The sequence below is a fragment of the Parus major genome, chromosome Z, assembly GCF_001522545.3.
Source record: "Parus major isolate Abel chromosome Z, Parus_major1.1, whole genome shotgun sequence".
Taxonomy (NCBI): Eukaryota; Metazoa; Chordata; class Aves; order Passeriformes; family Paridae; genus Parus; species Parus major.
Window position 1 is genome coordinate 23739902 of NC_031799.1, and position 18351 is coordinate 23758252.

At 36.5% G+C, this 18351-nt stretch overlaps 1 protein-coding gene across 3 annotated transcripts in view; it reads left to right on the forward strand.

The window, feature by feature from the left end:
- The window catches only part of ANKRD31 (ankyrin repeat domain 31), a 66682-nt gene that overhangs the window by 2556 nt on the left and 45775 nt on the right, over positions 1-18351 (forward strand). For all 3 annotated transcript variants that reach the window (XM_015652248.2, XM_033520308.1, XM_033520307.1), the window contains exons 3-9: positions 760-839; positions 4996-5042; positions 5659-5753; positions 6751-6791; positions 13866-14005; positions 14435-14562; positions 17600-17779. In XM_015652248.2, coding sequence (XP_015507734.1) covers positions 760-839; positions 4996-5042; positions 5659-5753; positions 6751-6791; positions 13866-14005; positions 14435-14562; positions 17600-17779 — 711 coding nt within the window. The remainder of the gene's footprint in view (positions 1-759; positions 840-4995; positions 5043-5658; positions 5754-6750; positions 6792-13865; positions 14006-14434; positions 14563-17599; positions 17780-18351) is intronic.

Consider the following 18351-nt stretch of genomic DNA (forward strand, 5'->3'; position numbering starts at 1 on the left):
GAGAAGCATCATCCCATTTTGAGCTTCCCTGTGGCTGTCCACTGGAATTAAATCCTTGCAAGATTCAACATACATGGTTTGAGGCATGTCTGACTGTGTTCAGACAATTGTACTCTGCTACTGTAATAGATTGTGATATTTTTGACATTCTGCCTGCATCATATTATATTTAGTAAATTGGAATTAGAATTTCATCATTCACAGTTTAGTGCATACTTGTATAATGGTAATTTGGTGATGAGATACATAGTGTAAATATGAATTTGACTAGTATTCTGTTAGTGTCAGTAACAACATCTTAGTTTTCCAGCATAGGGTCCAACCTTAGGGCTTTCTCTCTTTTTCGTTTTTTTTGAGGGAAAATCTTAATTTGTATAGTCACTAAAGAAACAATGCCATCTAGGAGTACAAGTATATTTTAATAGCATGGATTAGGCAGGTTACCAAAATTGCAGTTATTAATTTAAAACATAAGTGGAAAGGCCTATTCTCCAGTGCAAAATTTGGGATGGTGGTGGAATACTAAGTGAAATAAATTTCCACTGCTGGCTGGTTTTAATAATTTCTATTTCATACATGTAGTTTCAAAATCTGGTGTGATAGATTATTTAGCCAGTTAAATCCATTGCATATCAGAAGTTTTGATCCACGTAGCTCAGTTACTGAATTATGTAAAAAGTTATGGAATTACAGAAAATTACACAGAAATTAAGACAATCAAAATTTTAATTACCAGGGATTTTTTTTTTTTTTCCCTAGGAGCTTTTTCTCCAGAAATCTCTTTTATACAGAAATTTGGTGACCACACATATTATCACAAGACAGAACAGATAAATCCAGTAAGTCCAGCAATGATAATGTCTTCTCTAAGCATATCTAATGATTAATTATTAATAAACCCACTGGGCCTCCCCTTGAGGGGATCTGGTGGCTAACAGCCAAATTTAATTTCATCCTGTCACCTATGTAGCACATAGTCTGCAGGAATGTATCAAAGTGGCTTCTCTGTTTTTTCATGAGATTATAACGTCTCAAATTTGAGGAACAAGCGCAGAACAAAGATGAAGAAGTTGTGGAGGAGCACAGACTTTTTGATATGTTCTCTTCAGGAGCTGAAGGGTAATCATCTGAGTTGACTGTGCCAGCATACACCCTGGATTACTCACTAGGAGATTAGCTGTTATCCGATGATTGATCAATTGTTTCTTTCAAAGGCAAAGAGATAATGATCCAAAATGTAGAATAAAATGTCTGCTTGCATGATGAGGGGTAATTATTTTACTCTATGGATAATTCTGCATTCCCTAACCTGCTAATTAGCCTACCTTTTAATGTATTTACCATGGTTGGTAGCTAGCCCATAAACTTCTATTCAGTTGAGCAATTAGGTTTCCACCTGCATATGGCAGGGTCATGAAACAATTAGAGCCAAACAGGTTCTCAGCTTTTAACTGTGACTGTTACACTCTATTTAGCCTGGAATCACCTGTCTAAAGCCCACAATCTGTGTATCCTTATTCCAGTAAAATAGAGTTTTTCTTAAAAAGAGCTAGACTGCCTCCTAGATGACAAAAGGTACATTGAAAAAAGACAAGCTTTCTACTAATGTGAATGCTTTACAGCTCATTCTAGAATTGCAAATAAATTTATCTCAACTGACAGTGTGGGAAACAGTGAACAAAATCCAAAATAAGCAGTTATTTAAAGGATTTTTCTCCATAACTTAATTTTGCTCCTTGCATCTGTGAGGGTTGTCTTGACTGAAGTTTATCGTGATTTTTCTAAGGATGAAGGGAATGAGAGAAGTGCACTTTGCTCTTTCCCTTTCCTTTCTGGGAGATGATCTGACTAACTGCTTCTTAACCTTAGCCTGTGGCTTTATGGTTTTCACCAGATTAGACAATTCCAAATCTAAGGACAAATGCCCAGTCCACTAAAGAAAAAGTCAGAAAAGCAAAGAAGCCTACTACTTTTCACCAAATAGTTTGGGTGATTGTTAGTATCTTTTGTTTTGGTGGGACCTGTATAGCAAGACACTGGCAGCTTGGTCATGCACAGCTTGGGGACAATATAAAATATTAAATTTTTACTGAATACTGTAAGGAATGTCCTTGGCCTTTCATCTTTGATACCCATGAGTGTACCTAGCACCAGTGTGGCTCTTCAACCACTTCAAGAGCCAACATCGAATGGACTTTCATAGAAGCTTTCCTTCTGTGTCCTCAGAAATTATCATATATGAATACAGCATTTAGATGTGATGTGATTTGAGGTTTGTGCAGAGTAGATGGCTGTGAATGTTTTTATAAAAAGTAACATCTGTTTCAGTTGTTCTATAGAGTCTTGGCTTTCTTTGTACTTCAAATGGGTTATGGGAGACTTAGGATATGCAGTCCTGTCTTTGATTCTGTAAGGTAAAAAAATGTAATTAAGAATTTTCATCTACCAGAGATACAGTAGACATATATACAGATTTAGTAGGATCCAAGTTCTTTTAAACAAGTAATTTTCATTATCTGTTAACATAGTATTCTATGGCTTGTTTAGGCAGGTATAATGATTGTTAGTTTGTGCTGTCCCCTTTTTTATAATTTTTTTTTCCTTACACTGTTTGGTGAAGTGCACCTAAAGTTGTTAGGTAGCACCTAAGAGCTTTTAAGCATTAGTCTTTTTTTTTGGAAAGCATCCAGAATTCCCCTCATATAGTTGTCTGTATAAATAAGTGTTCAAGTGAGAAAAAAATACTAAGATTTTGCTGAGTTTCTTCATCAAAAAGGAGGGCAGGATGAAAGGTTGTTCCTAGTACTTCAGTCAGTGGCCAAAACTACCATTTGTGTAATGTATATGGTTGGAGAATGTTATAAATGCAAAGGCAATTTTGGATTAAATAAAAAAATAAAAGATTTATTATAAAACAATTTTGATAAGAAACAACAACGAGAGAAAAAAACCACAATAAAATAGTCAGCGCAGCGCTGGGTGGACAGGGTCTACACCAAAGGTATAGGATTCCCAAATCCACGTTTGAGGGCTTTCAAGCCTAGGTTTTTATAGAGATTTTATGTCCTCAGGCTAGAATTCTAAGCAGGCTCCATTCACCAAGTGTCCTTGATTGTCAGGTGAATGGATTTCCTGGCATAGAAAAATAGAGCTAACAAGTGTCCGGACAGAATCTCCTCATATGTAAAGAGATTCTGTATGTATTTCAATTTGTGTCATCAGGGCAGAGTAGTGGAATCCGGGCCGGTGCAGATGGATATCCTCGGCAGTGCTTTTCCCTTTGTCCTCCTTGATTGCTTTTTCAACACCGGTTTGCCAGGTGGGGTGTTCAGGTCTGGCGATGATTATCTTTTCGGGGCTTGTCTTTTTGTTGACCTGATTGTCTCCCAACAGAAATCTGCAGGGCGTTGCTCAGGTCCGGAGGTAGATATCTTCTCCGAGCCAGTCCTTTTGTCTTCCTGATGGCCCTCCTCCTGTCTATTTTCTGAGCTGATGTGCCTGCTTGAGTTCGTTATCTGGGTGTTGGTTGCAATCTGTTGCTTTTCGGAGGGAAATCCCGACCAGACCCGGAGAAGGACTTTTTACATTTTGTATTTTATATTATTACAAACACATATATCTTATTTATACCTTTTCGAATTTTTATTCATATATTAATTTATTACAGAGAAGATCTCTCAACCAGTGAGCAATATACTGATTTTGCTTAGAAACTAGTATTTTGGCAGAAAAAAATAGCATCTTCTTCTGAGTTGTAATGGTAGTTTGCTGAGATTTTTAAGCATCTCTCTGAGCAGTGTTAACCAGTTAGAGAGGTTTAGTAGTTTTTCTGGTTTTCTCCTGACTTTGCTTGGTCTCTGGATAATGTTCTGTGTAAATATTCAAGCTCACCTGAAGGGTCTATTTAAGCAAAATAAATAGCTTTCTGCAAATTATCTCACTGCCATGTTTTGGAAATATATCTGTCAATAATTGCACAAACTGAATAATCTGTTCTGTTCCAAGGGAGCCTTTTAGTAGTGCTTGCTACTGGGAAATTTCTGTCCTCCTCTTGAAGCAATTGTTGAGATGTTTGTTCTTATTGTGTGGCTAGTACTTTGTGTAAGCTAGAGAAGTTGTCACTTAGTGTCCACACCAAGGTGTTCTTTCTTAGAGTCCTCTATTACTGTTAATGTTGCCACTGTAAGTCAATGGCTTGTTTAAAATTGCAGCCAGTGTGTGATAGTCCACTAGTAATACCCAGTTTTAGCTCATCAGTGAGAGAATCATTCTGCAATTCACTTGACTGTCTTGATCATTCCTAGTTTGCTTTAGACTTTGTATAAAGGCTACTTTTTCCATACTGAGGGACATTTCTGCATTGTTGGCAAAGGTACAAAAAGAAGATCCAAGGTCTCTGTAATAAGGAGTTGGAATTCGACTCCTGCTGTGAGATCAGTGCTCTCTTTACCCACCTGCTCTTTCCTGTGTTGGCTTGTCACTCAGAACCAGCTGGTGTGCAAGTCTGGAAGTTAGGGTTACTTAGGGTTAGTTAGATACTTCTAGGGGTCTTGAGAGCAATATACTAAGCATCTCTTTGAAAAAACTTTCTAAACATGCCTTTGGAACAGCACCCTGTCTTATTTAATGAAAAAAGTTGTCTAAAAAAGATTAAAACTGTGAGTTGAAATTAAAATACCTTGTGTTTTGGTCCTTTGATGTATAAAACATCTTAAGTTTGAAGGAATAGTATCTTTCTTGCAACAGTTTGTTTTTCTTGTGAGTGAATGTTTTCTTCTCTGGTATTGATTTATTTTTAAACATTTTTGTGAAACAGCACAAGTAAAAAAAGTTTTAAGTGGAATGCTTTTATATCTTAATAGTATGTAATAATTGGATGTAAGAATTCCATTTCCCAACTAAATTACAGAAGGAAGAAGATAAGCTTGCAATAAGACTGGGAAAACAAACAAATACTTTGTTTACTAACTTGTTAAGTTTTTGATTCCTTTGCAGGTACTTCAAGAGGCATCCACATCTGACCAGTCTCAGTCCCTACTGAAGTGAGTAAAATATGTCATATAGGAATTCCAGTCAGGCAAAATTAAGTAATTGAGTAGTTCTGTTATGCTTCCATTTGTATCTTATTTTATTCCCAGTGTTCTATTGAGAAACAGTTTTCATGTTTGAAAGTGAAGGATCTGTATGTCAGCAGTAGTTCAGTGTCCAATATGGGTCAAGCTGTAGTTGGATTTATTTTTGTTGATGATACTACCTTAAATGGTTTAAGAACGTAACCAACAAGAGTAATGGAACTTGGTGAAAACCATTAGACAAATAAAAGCTTATATTAAAAATATTAGGTTTTTGCTCTTGGAAATTATGGAAAGATTTTAGTAGAAAATAGATTTATAAAAGAAATATAGAGAGAAGTAATAAAGAATAAATAAGGCCCTTTTTTTTTTCCACTTAGAGAATAAATGTGCAAATGTTGCTAGCTCCACACAGGAAATCAAGAAGTGTTATTTATTGCATATCCTTGTAAAAAAAAAGTATATGTCTTAAATAACTACAGCTGTTTCTACAGGTAGCAGCCAACTCAAAGTACTGCAAAAATGTTCCTAAGATGAGCAGATTACAATTCCTTAAGAATTTTTTTATTGTATTATTTCATTTTAGGGGTTGGATAAGCCATTCATCATCTACTGACAATATTTCTAAGCCTGGTTTTTCATTAAATTCTGCAGCAGAAGAACAGCAAAATAATTCTGTAGGTATGTTTTATTTGTAGAAAACTAGGAATCGCTCTAGCTGTGACAAAATCATTTGAGGAAATAATTTGATAAGCTGAAGATGAGTATCCATGTGGGTTTATATAGAATCTGACTATATGTGTTTTTTACAACAGTTGTTCCATTTTTATAGTCATGTATTGCAAGTTCTGTTTTTTTAAGTATTCTGCTAGGATTGTTTGAGGAAGTAACTGTTTTCTCAAGCCAGTGGTATATATCCAATTTTAAATTATTTCATTGCTGTGGAATTTTCTGACAAAGGTTATAGTATATCGTGCTTAAAATGCCTTGTAGATATTTAAGGTAAACAGGTCATGGAGGGTTCCTACTTGCATCTTTCTTACACATCCAAGTATCAGAGGCACCTGTAAGAAAAGAGAAACAAAGATGCTACTATTCACCAGGTCTGTATGGCAGGTGCTGCTACTTAAGTTGTACTTCCATTCCTCAGTGTTCCCAGAAGTGCAGGACTGCCCCGTCTGTTTTGCTGTCTTCCTCTTGAGTTTATTTTTGGTAATCCAACAGAAAAACATTCACTTTATTTCTGATTAGGAAATTGCCATCATTCACGTGAATGTTGAAACAGTGATGAGATCAGGGGGTTTGGGATCATTGCTATAGAGGCAATAAGTTATTGGATTATTTTAGCAGTACTGTCTGCACTGTGATTAGAGAGGGCAGAGGCTAGCTCTTGTCATGTGAAATGGGTGGCAATTGCACCTGCTGATGGTCTTTGGAAACACAGGGCTCTAAACTGCAGTGAAGAAATGTGACAAAATAGCTCTGGCATATAATTTGGTGACTAATAGAGCCTAACCAGAAGTTTTATTGTTAGTTCCACTTAGGGAACATGACTGGTAATTTTTAAGGTTTGAAAATTAAGCCTTAGTTAGGAAATTATGCCATTTTTTAAGAGACGGTAAGAACTTTCAGAAGTGGAAAGTAAAACTGATGTATTTTTTTCTTCTCCTAAATTTAGATATCAAATTGAATGGATTTCAGAAGGATGCAGAAGAAAAGGTGAGCATATAGCTGTTGACACTGACACTGAGCACTTTTAAAACAACTTTAAATCTAAGCTTTATTTTCTGTTTTTCAGTAAGAAGTGTAGTTGCTAAGCTTGCAGTACACAGGAATAGAAGCATAGCAGTTAAAGTGAGGTGGGAAAGACATCATCATGAGACAAAATCTATAAGGGCTGTTACTTAAGCTAAAGTAATGAAGACACTTAGTAGCTTAAAATGTTTCCCACCAATGAAAACTATGAGAAGGGCAGTGCATTTGGAAGGTCTCTGAGGAGGAAGAGGTTGTCTTTTTGTTTGGGTGAGTCTTTCTTGTGGCCAGAAATAGGTAGTAGCAGAGTTTCTGCTGTGGAAGACTCTGCTTAAGGCAACTGTTGTATCATTATGGCTGTACCATCTAGTCCCATTGTTTTGTACCTATAAATAAAAAGTTAGGGTTCTGTATAAATCAGTTTACTTGGTTTTTTTTCAAGAATCCTGACTGAGGTTTATGTCAGGGAAAAAGCAGTTCTTGGTAGAATTCACTGAAGGTAGATTTGAGACCAGTATTGATACTAAAATTGGCCAGACAGGAACTTTCTAACACAGTTTTGAATATTGAGAGCAGGCATTCTTTACTGCAGCAGTGGTCACTTGCAGGATCCTTCCTCCAGTTGAGTGCCCTGAGGCTCTGGTGAACAGTGTTTATCACACAGATCAATCAGGCATTCATTAGCTATCCCCCTTACTTAATATCTATTATTTTATTTTACATAGTTGCACCTCTTATCAAAAGTCCTTATATTATTCTTTAGGGTCTTCTTTAGCTCTTTTCAATGTCCTATGTCCTTTTTAGGTGCCTGTCCCTTGACCTCTGCTTTTGAGTAAGCATGGTATCATTGTTTTGCATAACTTCTGCTTTGTCGGCCTTGCAGAGCTGAGCTGACGTCCTTCTTGCATTTTGCATGGCATCTGTTTGTTTAAGTTACATCCTTTATCTATTTCTCCAGGGCTGTGCTGTTCTGTTCCACTGTCCTTACCAGAGTAAAATGCTGCTCTGTTCTACTGTCCTTATTGTTCATGCATATTCCTGCAAATATGAGTGATGACAGGGTCAAATATTCCATCTTAGAACAAAGGGGAAAAGTGAAATCTCCTAGGATATTATTAAAATACAAGTTTATTAAATGAAACATTCTCATTGTACAAGATTAGTCCCATAGAACAAATTCTAAATGCCTCAAAACAGAGATTGCCTATTATTACTAGCCTCTGGAGAACAGGCAGATTGAATGCTTTGAAAGTATCTCCAGAGAAAATATTTTATGAGCCTGGAGTAAGAAGGCTGGAAATAACTACTACAGTGAATTTTTCTTCTTGGATATTGGCTGATGTTGGCACTAGCAAGGTCAGAGTCCCACAGAAGGATCTTTAGTGAGGTGAACCAATGGCTGTCACAGTCTTCTATATACTGATTTGAAGCAAGGTCAAGACAGACACCTTGATAACCAGCACTGAGTCATTGAATATCTTAGTTTTGTATATCACTGAAAATATAAAATAAATCTATATATTATCTATGCATAGAATTCTGACATAACTACTCTTACTGAGTTTTCATGGTTTTGATGATGTAGCAGCACTGATTTCTGTTGTGGTTAGTCTGTCAGTAGTGGGGCCAGTACTAGTACTGTTCAATGTCTTCATTAGTGGCCTGGAAAATGGAACACACTGCACCCTCAGCAAGTTCGGAGATGGTACTGGGAGGAATGACTGATAGACCAAATAGCTGTGTTGTCATTCATAAGGACCTGAACAGATGGGAAAACTGGGAGGAGAGGAATCCCATGAAATTCATCAAGGGGAAATACAGAGTTCTGCATCTGGAGAGAAATAACCTCAGGCACCAGTACAGCTGGGGATTAGCTGACAGGAAAATAGTTTTTCCAGAGAAGGACTTTGGAATCCTGGTGGACCCTCTACTCTCTTGTACCCACCTGGTCTACGGTGTCTGGAGTTTTGTGAACATGTCACATTTAAGGATTGAATTTCAGTTGACTTTGGGGTTCTTAGGATCTTGCAAAATTTCACCCACTCTTCAACAAATGCACTGAAATTTTTCTTGGGAAATTTGTAAATGTATACATGCTGTTTATACCATAGTTCTTCAATAAGAGAAAGTTATACCAGTGTATTTTTCTTTTTCCCCAGCTTTTTAAAGTCTAGATGAGTTAGAGAAATGGTGTAAAAGTGTAATTCAATAAAGCAAAGTAAGAGGTAATCAGTAGTTAGGAACAATTTGATGCACATGTAAAAGATAGGAAACAGCTGGCAGGGGAATAATTTTTCAAGAAAGACACAGGGATTTATAGTAGCTTGCAAACTGAACCTGAGTGTGTGCTGTCTGATTTCTACCCTTTCAGTTTTATTGTGTGTGAACTTTATCTAAAACATGTCACCAGTAGTTAAAGATTTCTTGCATTGCCTGGTATTGCCACTGGCTGGCAGCAAGACTCCAAAAATGCATTGAAAGAGATTTTTCTTAGATTTCTTAGATTTTTTTAGAGCGGTATTATATACAAATTTTATATAGAAAAAAAGTATGGTTTAGGTCTCAGGAGGCATCATATTTTTTTTTTTCTGCAGAGCATTTAAAACAGGGATAAAGAAAAAAATAGGAGAGGAATTTCTTGATATAAGAGTGGGTGCTTCTGTTTAATGTAGCTCAAAGTAATTAGAAAAACAGCAGTATTACTTTTCCAAGAACAATTACAATTTTGTGTTCTGTACCCAGTGTAGAAACCACACCATGAAAACTTCTCAAAATCCTAAGGTTTTGAACTGAAATTTGCAAAGATACAAATTCTCCACACCTTTATTGGATTCACATAAACACATAAATCAAAACTCTTATATTGTGTTTTACTAACGATGTATTTTAAGTTTGTGTGAATATGTTTACTTCCATTAATTCTATGTGACAGAAATTTTTAATGACTTTCTTTTTAATCCTTGTAACACCCTCAGGTTATTTGCCATTGCCATTGGCAATGACATAATATCTTTGATTAAAAGATTTAGTCTCTTTTGCCCTGGATTTTCACTACTATAGAAGTCAACAGCTGAAGTTGAGACTTCTTTTGAGAGCTCAGTCTAACTGTTGTTAATGTATTGTATGAAGGAAGGCTTTGAGTCTTGTTGATTTTGCAAAAATGCGTAATAAAATGTACACACATACATAGAAAGAGAGATGACTTCTAAAGTGAATTTCAGTTAAATGCTTTTTAGAAAGAGTTCCTCCATTTTTCTGGTAAACTTTTTAAACTTAATTTTTATGTATCACTAAAATTAAGTAATGAAGATTGCTTTCCAAAAATAAGCCTCTGTCTACATGATCCTGTGGAAGACATAATAACAGTTTGAAAGGAACAGACCAGAAGATACATTTCCACATGTTTTAGATAATTGCTGCAGAACCTGCATGACCATTACTGACACAGATAACACAGTAAAAGAGCATTCCCTTAATAATGATACAGATCTTTCACTGTCATGCCCAGGGAAGATTTTCATGGATGTATTCACTGAACAGAATATAGAGACTAGTGAAGTTGACATCAGTGATTTGTTGAGCTACCCTAGTGATTCTGAGAGTCTTAAAGTTAAAAATCCATTGCCTGGCAAGTTGAAGTGTCAGGGCCATGCCTGTTCCATTGATCCATCAGCAGCTGAGAGCAGTGATGCCCTGCCAGTAGAGCTTGTGCTGCCTCTGAATGCCTTGTCAGGATCAATGGTACAAGCTGCCACTCCTGTAGTGCCAAATGAGAGACAGCTCAATGCCAAGGAAGAGCAGCTAAATTCAGAAACCAGTATTCTGCAGGTAGGTGATGACTACGCTCAAATAACAAACGTGATGGAGCCTCGACTTGCTACAATTCAGGTGGAAAAAATAAATGCCTTCACAGGATCTAACTTGTAGAGCACAAGAAATGAGCAAGTATAACCACAGTTTACTTAATATTTGAAATTTTATGTTTATCATTATGTTTATCAAAACATTATCTAAAGTAGCCAAATTACTTGAAGATGGAACCTTAGTAAACAATCTTAATAAAGAATAAACTAGCATCAGTAATTTGCATGTTTAAATAATTTCAGTTGCTTTTGTTTTAAAAGTAGTGTATTTTCTGTTTAGATGTATCCATGTTACAAAAACAGCGAAGCTTGATGGGATGGGAAATCCTAGTAAAGTTAATTTATTGACTGATGTGGAAACCTAGATTCAACATGAAATTTTCCAAAACTCCCAGACCCCCTGTGCATCTTCTGTGTCTCATGTTCTCTTCAAAACACTGTTCTGTTGTTTCTTTGTAGCATACCAGCATACACCAGCCAACTCCATCTCCAGGTTCCTACTGCATCCTATTCTGTTTTTCATCCAGGCAGCAGTGTGCTGTTTTCTTTTGTCATAGTTCTCACTGCTGTAAATGCAAATGCTTTGCAAGTATTACAAAACAGATTATAGCTATGTCTTTCCTATAGACTAGGAAGATTATTCAGAGGGAATTTTTACACATGTATTTAGAAGTGTATTTATTGTGCTTAGTTCTGCCTGTGCAAGACATACTGAAAAAAACTGAGGCATGCTTTTATGTTCCTGTCCTCCCCTGAAGAAACCAGTATGTGTGGATGCAGCATGTGACCCTTCTTGTTGCTTCTTGTGCTGTAAAGGTGTTCTGTAACACCTAATTTCTATTCAATAACACCAATGCAAAATTATGGAGACGAGCATGAAAGGAAAGCTATTGTTTTTTCCTGTTTAGATTATAATAAAGGAAGGAGAAGAACAGATAGGAGACAGATTTATGCTGCAGAGCATATTAAACATCTCTTGTAAACCTGCAACCTGATTCTGTGCTCTGTATTGTATTTGAATAATCTGGAGCTGCAAATCAATGATCAGTCATGTAAAGGTGGCTATTTAAAGTAGTTTAACAACCCACAATGGCATAAAGCATCCAAAAACTGTAAGTTAATTCTGTCTTTTTCTAGTAGTATTAACTGAATGTATCAGCATGTAATTAAATGTGCCACAAAGATGGCTAATTTCAAGTGCTGAAAGGTCTGTAGGCCGATTTTCTCAGAACCATAGCACTTTACAAAGCTCTTTGTGAAGTATTGATTTCTGAAATTTGTAGCACAGCTGTGTGAAGATTAATGTATAGATTTACTCAAAATTGTGGAAATTGTGATCTCTAACCTCTTGTTTTGATTCTTGTGATTATACAACAATCACCTTTATCTTTTCTTTGTGCCTTTATCTGGTGTTCTTAAAGGCAGAAGGTAATGAGGCAATTACTAAGGAAAAAGACCCGTTAATTTGTTAGTAACTGTTGAATTGTAGCAGTATATTGTTCTCCTTTATTTTTCTCACCCTTCTTTCTTCAGAGTATTCTTGTGCTGTAACAAGTATCAGAAGAGGAGAATCTGCAGACTTGTAGATGCAATCAGGATGTGGGATATCCCATATATTTTAATATATAGTCTCTTACAAAGCAATTGTGGGGTTTTTTTCTTTGAAATGTTTTCTTCTCCTTTTCAAACCCCACTCCCATTGCAGATGTGGCTCCATGGGAAGTACTGCTATGATAATTTTCTAAGCTAATATATTTGATTTTTCCCAGCTGCCATACAATCATTAAGGTTGGAAAAGACCTTTGGAATCAGTAAGTCCAATTGTCCAAACAGGAACCACTGTGTTTACCACTAAGCCATGTCCCCAAGTGCCATGTCTACATGTCTGAATATTTCCAGGCATGATGATTCCACCACTTTCCTAGTCAGCCTGTTCCATTGCCTGGCCACACTTGCCATGAAAAAAATTTTCCTCATATCCAATCTAAGCCTTCTCTGGCATAACTAGTGGTTGCTACCCCTTGTCCTATTGCTTTTTTACCTGGAAGAGGAGACCAGCCCCCACCTCACTACAAACTCTTTCCAGGTAGTTGTAGAGAGCAATAAAGGCACTGCTGAGACTTCTTTTCCTCATGCTAAACAACTCCAGATCCCATGTTAACATGCACTGTCTCTTGACCCAGAGGGACCACATCTAAGAAGGCAATTTCCCTCTTTAGTAACCTCTCTACTAAATATGTCAATTTAAAAATATTAATCAGTACATTCTCCATTTCTGTTTGTTTCGCAAGAGAGGACTAACCAGTTCTCCCATATCATTGTGAAAGAATTTCTGTGCATGTGTGCTGAGGGTGTGTCCTAAAAGCTTTCAGCATTATTCAAGTGTGTAATAAACTAATGAGTACCCAGATTTCAGGAGCTTGAGTGATACATGGCAGCATGTTGCAGTCACATGGCTAAAACAACTCAAGCAGCTCAAGTTAACTTCCGTGTGGTGACCTGTCTTTAGGGTGGGATTAGATTTAAGTCTCTGGTATACATATAACCTCATCAATTTAGGATGAGGTGAGTCTCTATCATCTCAGAGTAGCTCTTCCTCTTTACAAGTGGTGAGGTAATGATGATGCCTAGTGTCATCTACATGCCTGGCTTTTAGAAGGTTGAAGGTAAGTGAAGTGAATTTCAGCTATAGCTCAGGCATGGTATATCTGAGCAGAAATAACTGCTCAGCTGGGAGTTACTGAACTTCAGGTGAAACATGGATCTTGCATTTTGTAAATTTTTAGGCTTCTGCAACAGTGAGATGGGATGGGCTTTCTTAAGACATCTCAAATTAATCTGTTGTCATTTCAAATGTCCAATCAAATAACTTTCAGATAGAAGAACTTTTGTTTGCTGTCATCCAGCCTAGATTTGTGTTTTAAGTTGTGACTCTGAGTAGCCTAATTATCTTGGTTAATTCTGTCAGGAACACTTTGCATGGCATACTAGTTCAGGATTGCCTCTTCTGTAGCAGCCTCTTTCATACCTGTAGAATTGCAGTTATTCACTTAAGCAATCTCTCAATTCCTGGTGGGCATACAATTTAAAAAAGAGTGTTCTTGGAGCTCTTATATATGGTCTTTGTTTTAACTTCGTGCCTACCAGTTGCATCTAATACTTATTTTTTTTGTCACAGCCTGTGGGTGGTCAGCAGAGAGAGAAAGAAGTAATTTCAGATTTCTTGGATGCCACCTTTAGTGAAAAACAAACTAGTGAGGGACATTCATGTACAGTGGAGCCTGCAGCATGTGCAGAGCCAGCCCAAACCATATCAAGGTAAGTGAGACCTCCTCTGGAAAGTACAGTGATTTTTTCTTCTCATCACCAAATGTTAGAAGAAACAGCAGGGAATGGCTCATGGAGGCAATGTAACAAGAAACAAACAGAAGCATTTTGAGTATGAGAAATTAATGCATAATAATTCTTAAGTTATTTTTTATATACTAATTTAATAGATACAATGCATGTGGAGTACTCATTTGTCATGTGAATGACTTTAAATGATCTAAGAGAAAATTTTACCTTTTATTTAAAGATCTGAGATTTAGTTTCTCTGCTGATTTGCTCCTTATTTAGTACTACCTAAGTTAGCCTGCTATGACAGAGTTCCTTTTGAAATCAAATGTATTCATATTCTTAGCTCTACGGTAAACACTGATTTATATAGAGAATATTCTCGTTGATTCTAAGCAAATCTCTTGTCAGTAAAAATCAGAAATCTACTTCTGAAGACAAGCGGGATCTAGAAACCATCATATGGCAAGAAATAATTCTGAGTGAGTTTGCAGAAGCTAATCAGAGGAGAAGGAGCAAGAGAATTGACAACAAACAGAGTAAGATACTCTATGTTCTTATCATGCAGGTTATTATTTGAGCAACTATACTCAATCAAATATATTTAATAATTTTTCCAATATATTGTGGCATGGTTTTATTTTAAAAATATGGTATAAACATTCATTTTAATAATGAAAGTTTTGGATCATTTCCCTTCTTCTGAAAACCCTTATATTATCAACCTAACAGTTAACTTGTTTTCATAAGCTCCTTAAGAATAATGAGATGTTTTCCAGGATGCAATTTTTATTACAGTGTTTTAGATGAAAAAGTTATGGTTCTGAAAAGGAGAAGAGAATTGTTTTTTTGCAGACTGGAAAGGTAGATCCTGAGCTAAATTTATTTATCCTTCTACCATTTAGTGTTCTGTTCAAAATCATTATCAGAGCAGTGCCATCCTCAAGAACTGACCTATAAAAACCAGTTTATTCTATTTTGAGTACCTGCTGTTGTTAGCCTGTCTACAGGATTATAGGGCCTTTACTACCACAAAGCACATTTTTGAAGTATTTTTATTTGCAATATGCTTTGTTAGAGAGAAAGATTTTTTGTTTTCACCCTTTGAAGGTACGTGTGGAAAAAATTTTTGACCTTTCAGAGGAATTTTTTGGGACAATAAAGAATTTTCTCATTTAGATGTTCACTCCAGCATCTTTAAGATTAGGTCTTATCTGTTGGGTTTTCTTTTTAAGTCCACTCTGACTGGGTTTTTCCATTTACCTACAGTCATTTAAACGTCTTACACGAAGATACTTAAATAAAAAAAAAAGAAAATAAATTAAAACCCACAAAGAAGTCCACCTCCAGTTAACAGGATATAAATCTCTTTTGCAGGATTTCAATTATTCACAGTGGAAGCAGCATTTTGATGAGATTAAAAGTTGAATGACTAGCTGCTTGTCTATTTCAAATTGACTTGCTGGTTTCTACTCAGTAAACAAGTTACAGATTCTTTAGCATGGTTACTACAGAAAGAGTGCACTGCCTGTAGAGGTAGCTTCATGGTAAACCAATCTAGCAAGTTTACCTGCCTTTCACATCAGACCTGTCAAGACCCCATGAGTCATCTTAGTTTGGCAACTCACTCTAAAAAACCGCCCCATGATAAGTTTTGGTTTGGGTCTGCACGTGTCACTTGTTTTGTACAAGGTCAGGCTCATGGAAAGCTCTAGGGAAGGCAAGTGGAAGTAATCGGAAATAGATCCCTTCAAGGAAGATTTTAATGAGATAAAGTATAACATAAAACTGCACATGATTCTGTTTATTTCTGTGAAGTTTAATCCCTCCTGAACTGCTTGGCTGGTTTGGACAAGCTCTGACTTCCGACTGCATGTCTTAAATGATTGGTGTCTTACAAGGCTGGACAGCACAGAGGAACTGCGTGCTCAGCTGAGGGAAACCCCTATCTATTAGATACTCAGAGTCAAGAATTTAAGAATGTTTGGAATTAGTCCAAGCTCACAGTGTATCACAATGCACAAAACATCAGGCTGCATGAGTTACAGCTCTAGAAGAAAACAGTGGGTTTTAAGGTCTATTTCTGGTGATGCCAAATTGATTTTTGCCTTTTTTGCTTTTATATATTCAGCATGTTCTTTACACATATATTTGTAGCTATGTAGCCCATTATTGTATTCGTAGTTAGCCCTACTACTTTTCTCTACCTTTTCCCTGTCCTGATAGGCGAAAAGACAAAACACATTCCAGAAGCTCCAAGCTGGGCGTCTAAGGCCCCTATCCTATCTTGGTTCTTCCTGGGAACCAAGGTTGAAATGACCTTTTGGAGACGTTTGCAAAAACAAAATTTTGTTCCTATCTGAGGGGGAGGATTCAGAATAGATTTGAACCAGGGGAGAATTACCTCACCACTTCTGTCTCTAATTGGGGATTTTTGTCAGTTAGTTAATTTGCTAAACTTATAAAACTGTATTCACCCCGTGTGGGGTGGGCGTTTTCCATATGCCCCCAGAGGCCTCCAATAAAGACCAGCCTTTATGTTATCTCCTATACTAATACAGCTTCAAAAGTTGTTTCATTTCTAGGTTTTTTCAGGCATCACTGGCGCCTGGGTGGAGTTCTATGGCCTGTGAGGCTTACCTGCTACAGCTTGTGGAGAGGAGCAATGTATATACGTTGCTGTCCTAAGAATATTCAGTAGATGAATTAGTGGCCTAGGCCTGCACTATGTTTATCTTCAGGCGATTCTTCTGTTGCTTCTTTGTTCCCTTCTTTCTTCCCTCCTTGTTTTTTGTCAGAGGCAGTAGCCAGGATGCTCTTCCCCACTATTTTAAGGGATGTTGGAATGGCAGTGCTGGCGAAGTACAGGACAGCTCATCTGTGTACTGAAAATAAGTTAAGCCAAGCTGAAAACTGTGATGACTGCATAATGGGAGATAGTGTTTGTTTTGTAAAATACTAAACTAAATATTAAAACCAGTCTCTTTTATATTTTATTTTTTACATTTAGACCTCATATTCACCTTTCACTCATTGCAGAAATGACTGAGCTAGTTGTGAAGTAATGAGAAAAGATAACCTGAGGGAGCTAATCTCAATCAGTATCCCAGTGTACATACTTCCTCACAAAGCAGAGGTTTTAAAAGATAGATGAGTAAAATGAATGGTGGATAAATTTAAGAAAGGTGAAATTACTGAATAACTGAATAGTTATTGAAATGGTCACCTTGATAATGATTTGAATGCAGAACAGTGGTTTTATTGTCCGTTAGGAAGCAGTGCACCTTGAAAAAATGTCATTAGAAAGGAAGTCTGAAGTTAAAACACTTCTACAAAGTCAGTTCTGTGTGTTGAATATCAGTTGGAGATTTTGTTATGGAATGCATTATAACATCATTTATTAAATGGTGTTACTGTTCTATTTGTGATGTGTTTTTTGAGATTTTAATTTTTACTAGGTTGAATAAATGTTTGTTTTTTCAGGAAGCTTATTTACTAACTTTGATATAAATTGAAGCCAAGATAAGAGCAAAAAGATACTTTTCTGTGCAACAGATCTTTTACATTATTTTTCAGGACGAGAAGCCTTTGGTAGGAATTCTGTAAATCCAACTCGAGCCCTTTCACTTTCAACAATCCACAGGAGGAATGTGTATGGTGAGAACTTACTGCATAGAGCTGTTATTCACCAAGACATAAACCTTGTGCGTAGGATTATACAAGCTGGTGGAAGTGTAAATGCTCAGGATTATGCTGGTAAGTTGCAATTGTACTAAAATACTATTTTCAGTACAAGTACGTACCTATAACTAATAAAAGAATATATTATGAGTTTGTACAGTGGACAAGACTGTAAGCTTGTGACTGGCGAGTTGGTTATTAAATTTTTATTGGTTTAACTTAGTACTTGTTCTGGGAAAACATGTAGGTCTAGTTATAAAAGTATGCAGGAGAAGAAAATTTTGAGGGAGAAGTTAAGCACTTGAAAAAGTTACAAAGTGACTTTTCAGGACCCTTGATTTTACCCTTTACATCTTGAGAGAAGTTGAGCACTGTTTTGATTTTTTAAAGTTGTGATTACTTAGTATTTTCCATGTTTTCTTTGTCTTGGGCAGGGAAAAAAAAATCTGGACATGCTTTTCTTAAAAACCGAGATTCACTTAATAAATTATAAAAAGAATTTAATATAAATAAAAAGACAATTAGGAGACAAAAGAAATAAAGCAAAGGGTTAAAACGGCCGGGTGCCCTGGAGGGTTGCCAGGAACACCCCTGGTATCCCAGGAACTCTCCCTTTTATTCCCCCCTGCTATGAAGGTCCAGTGAAT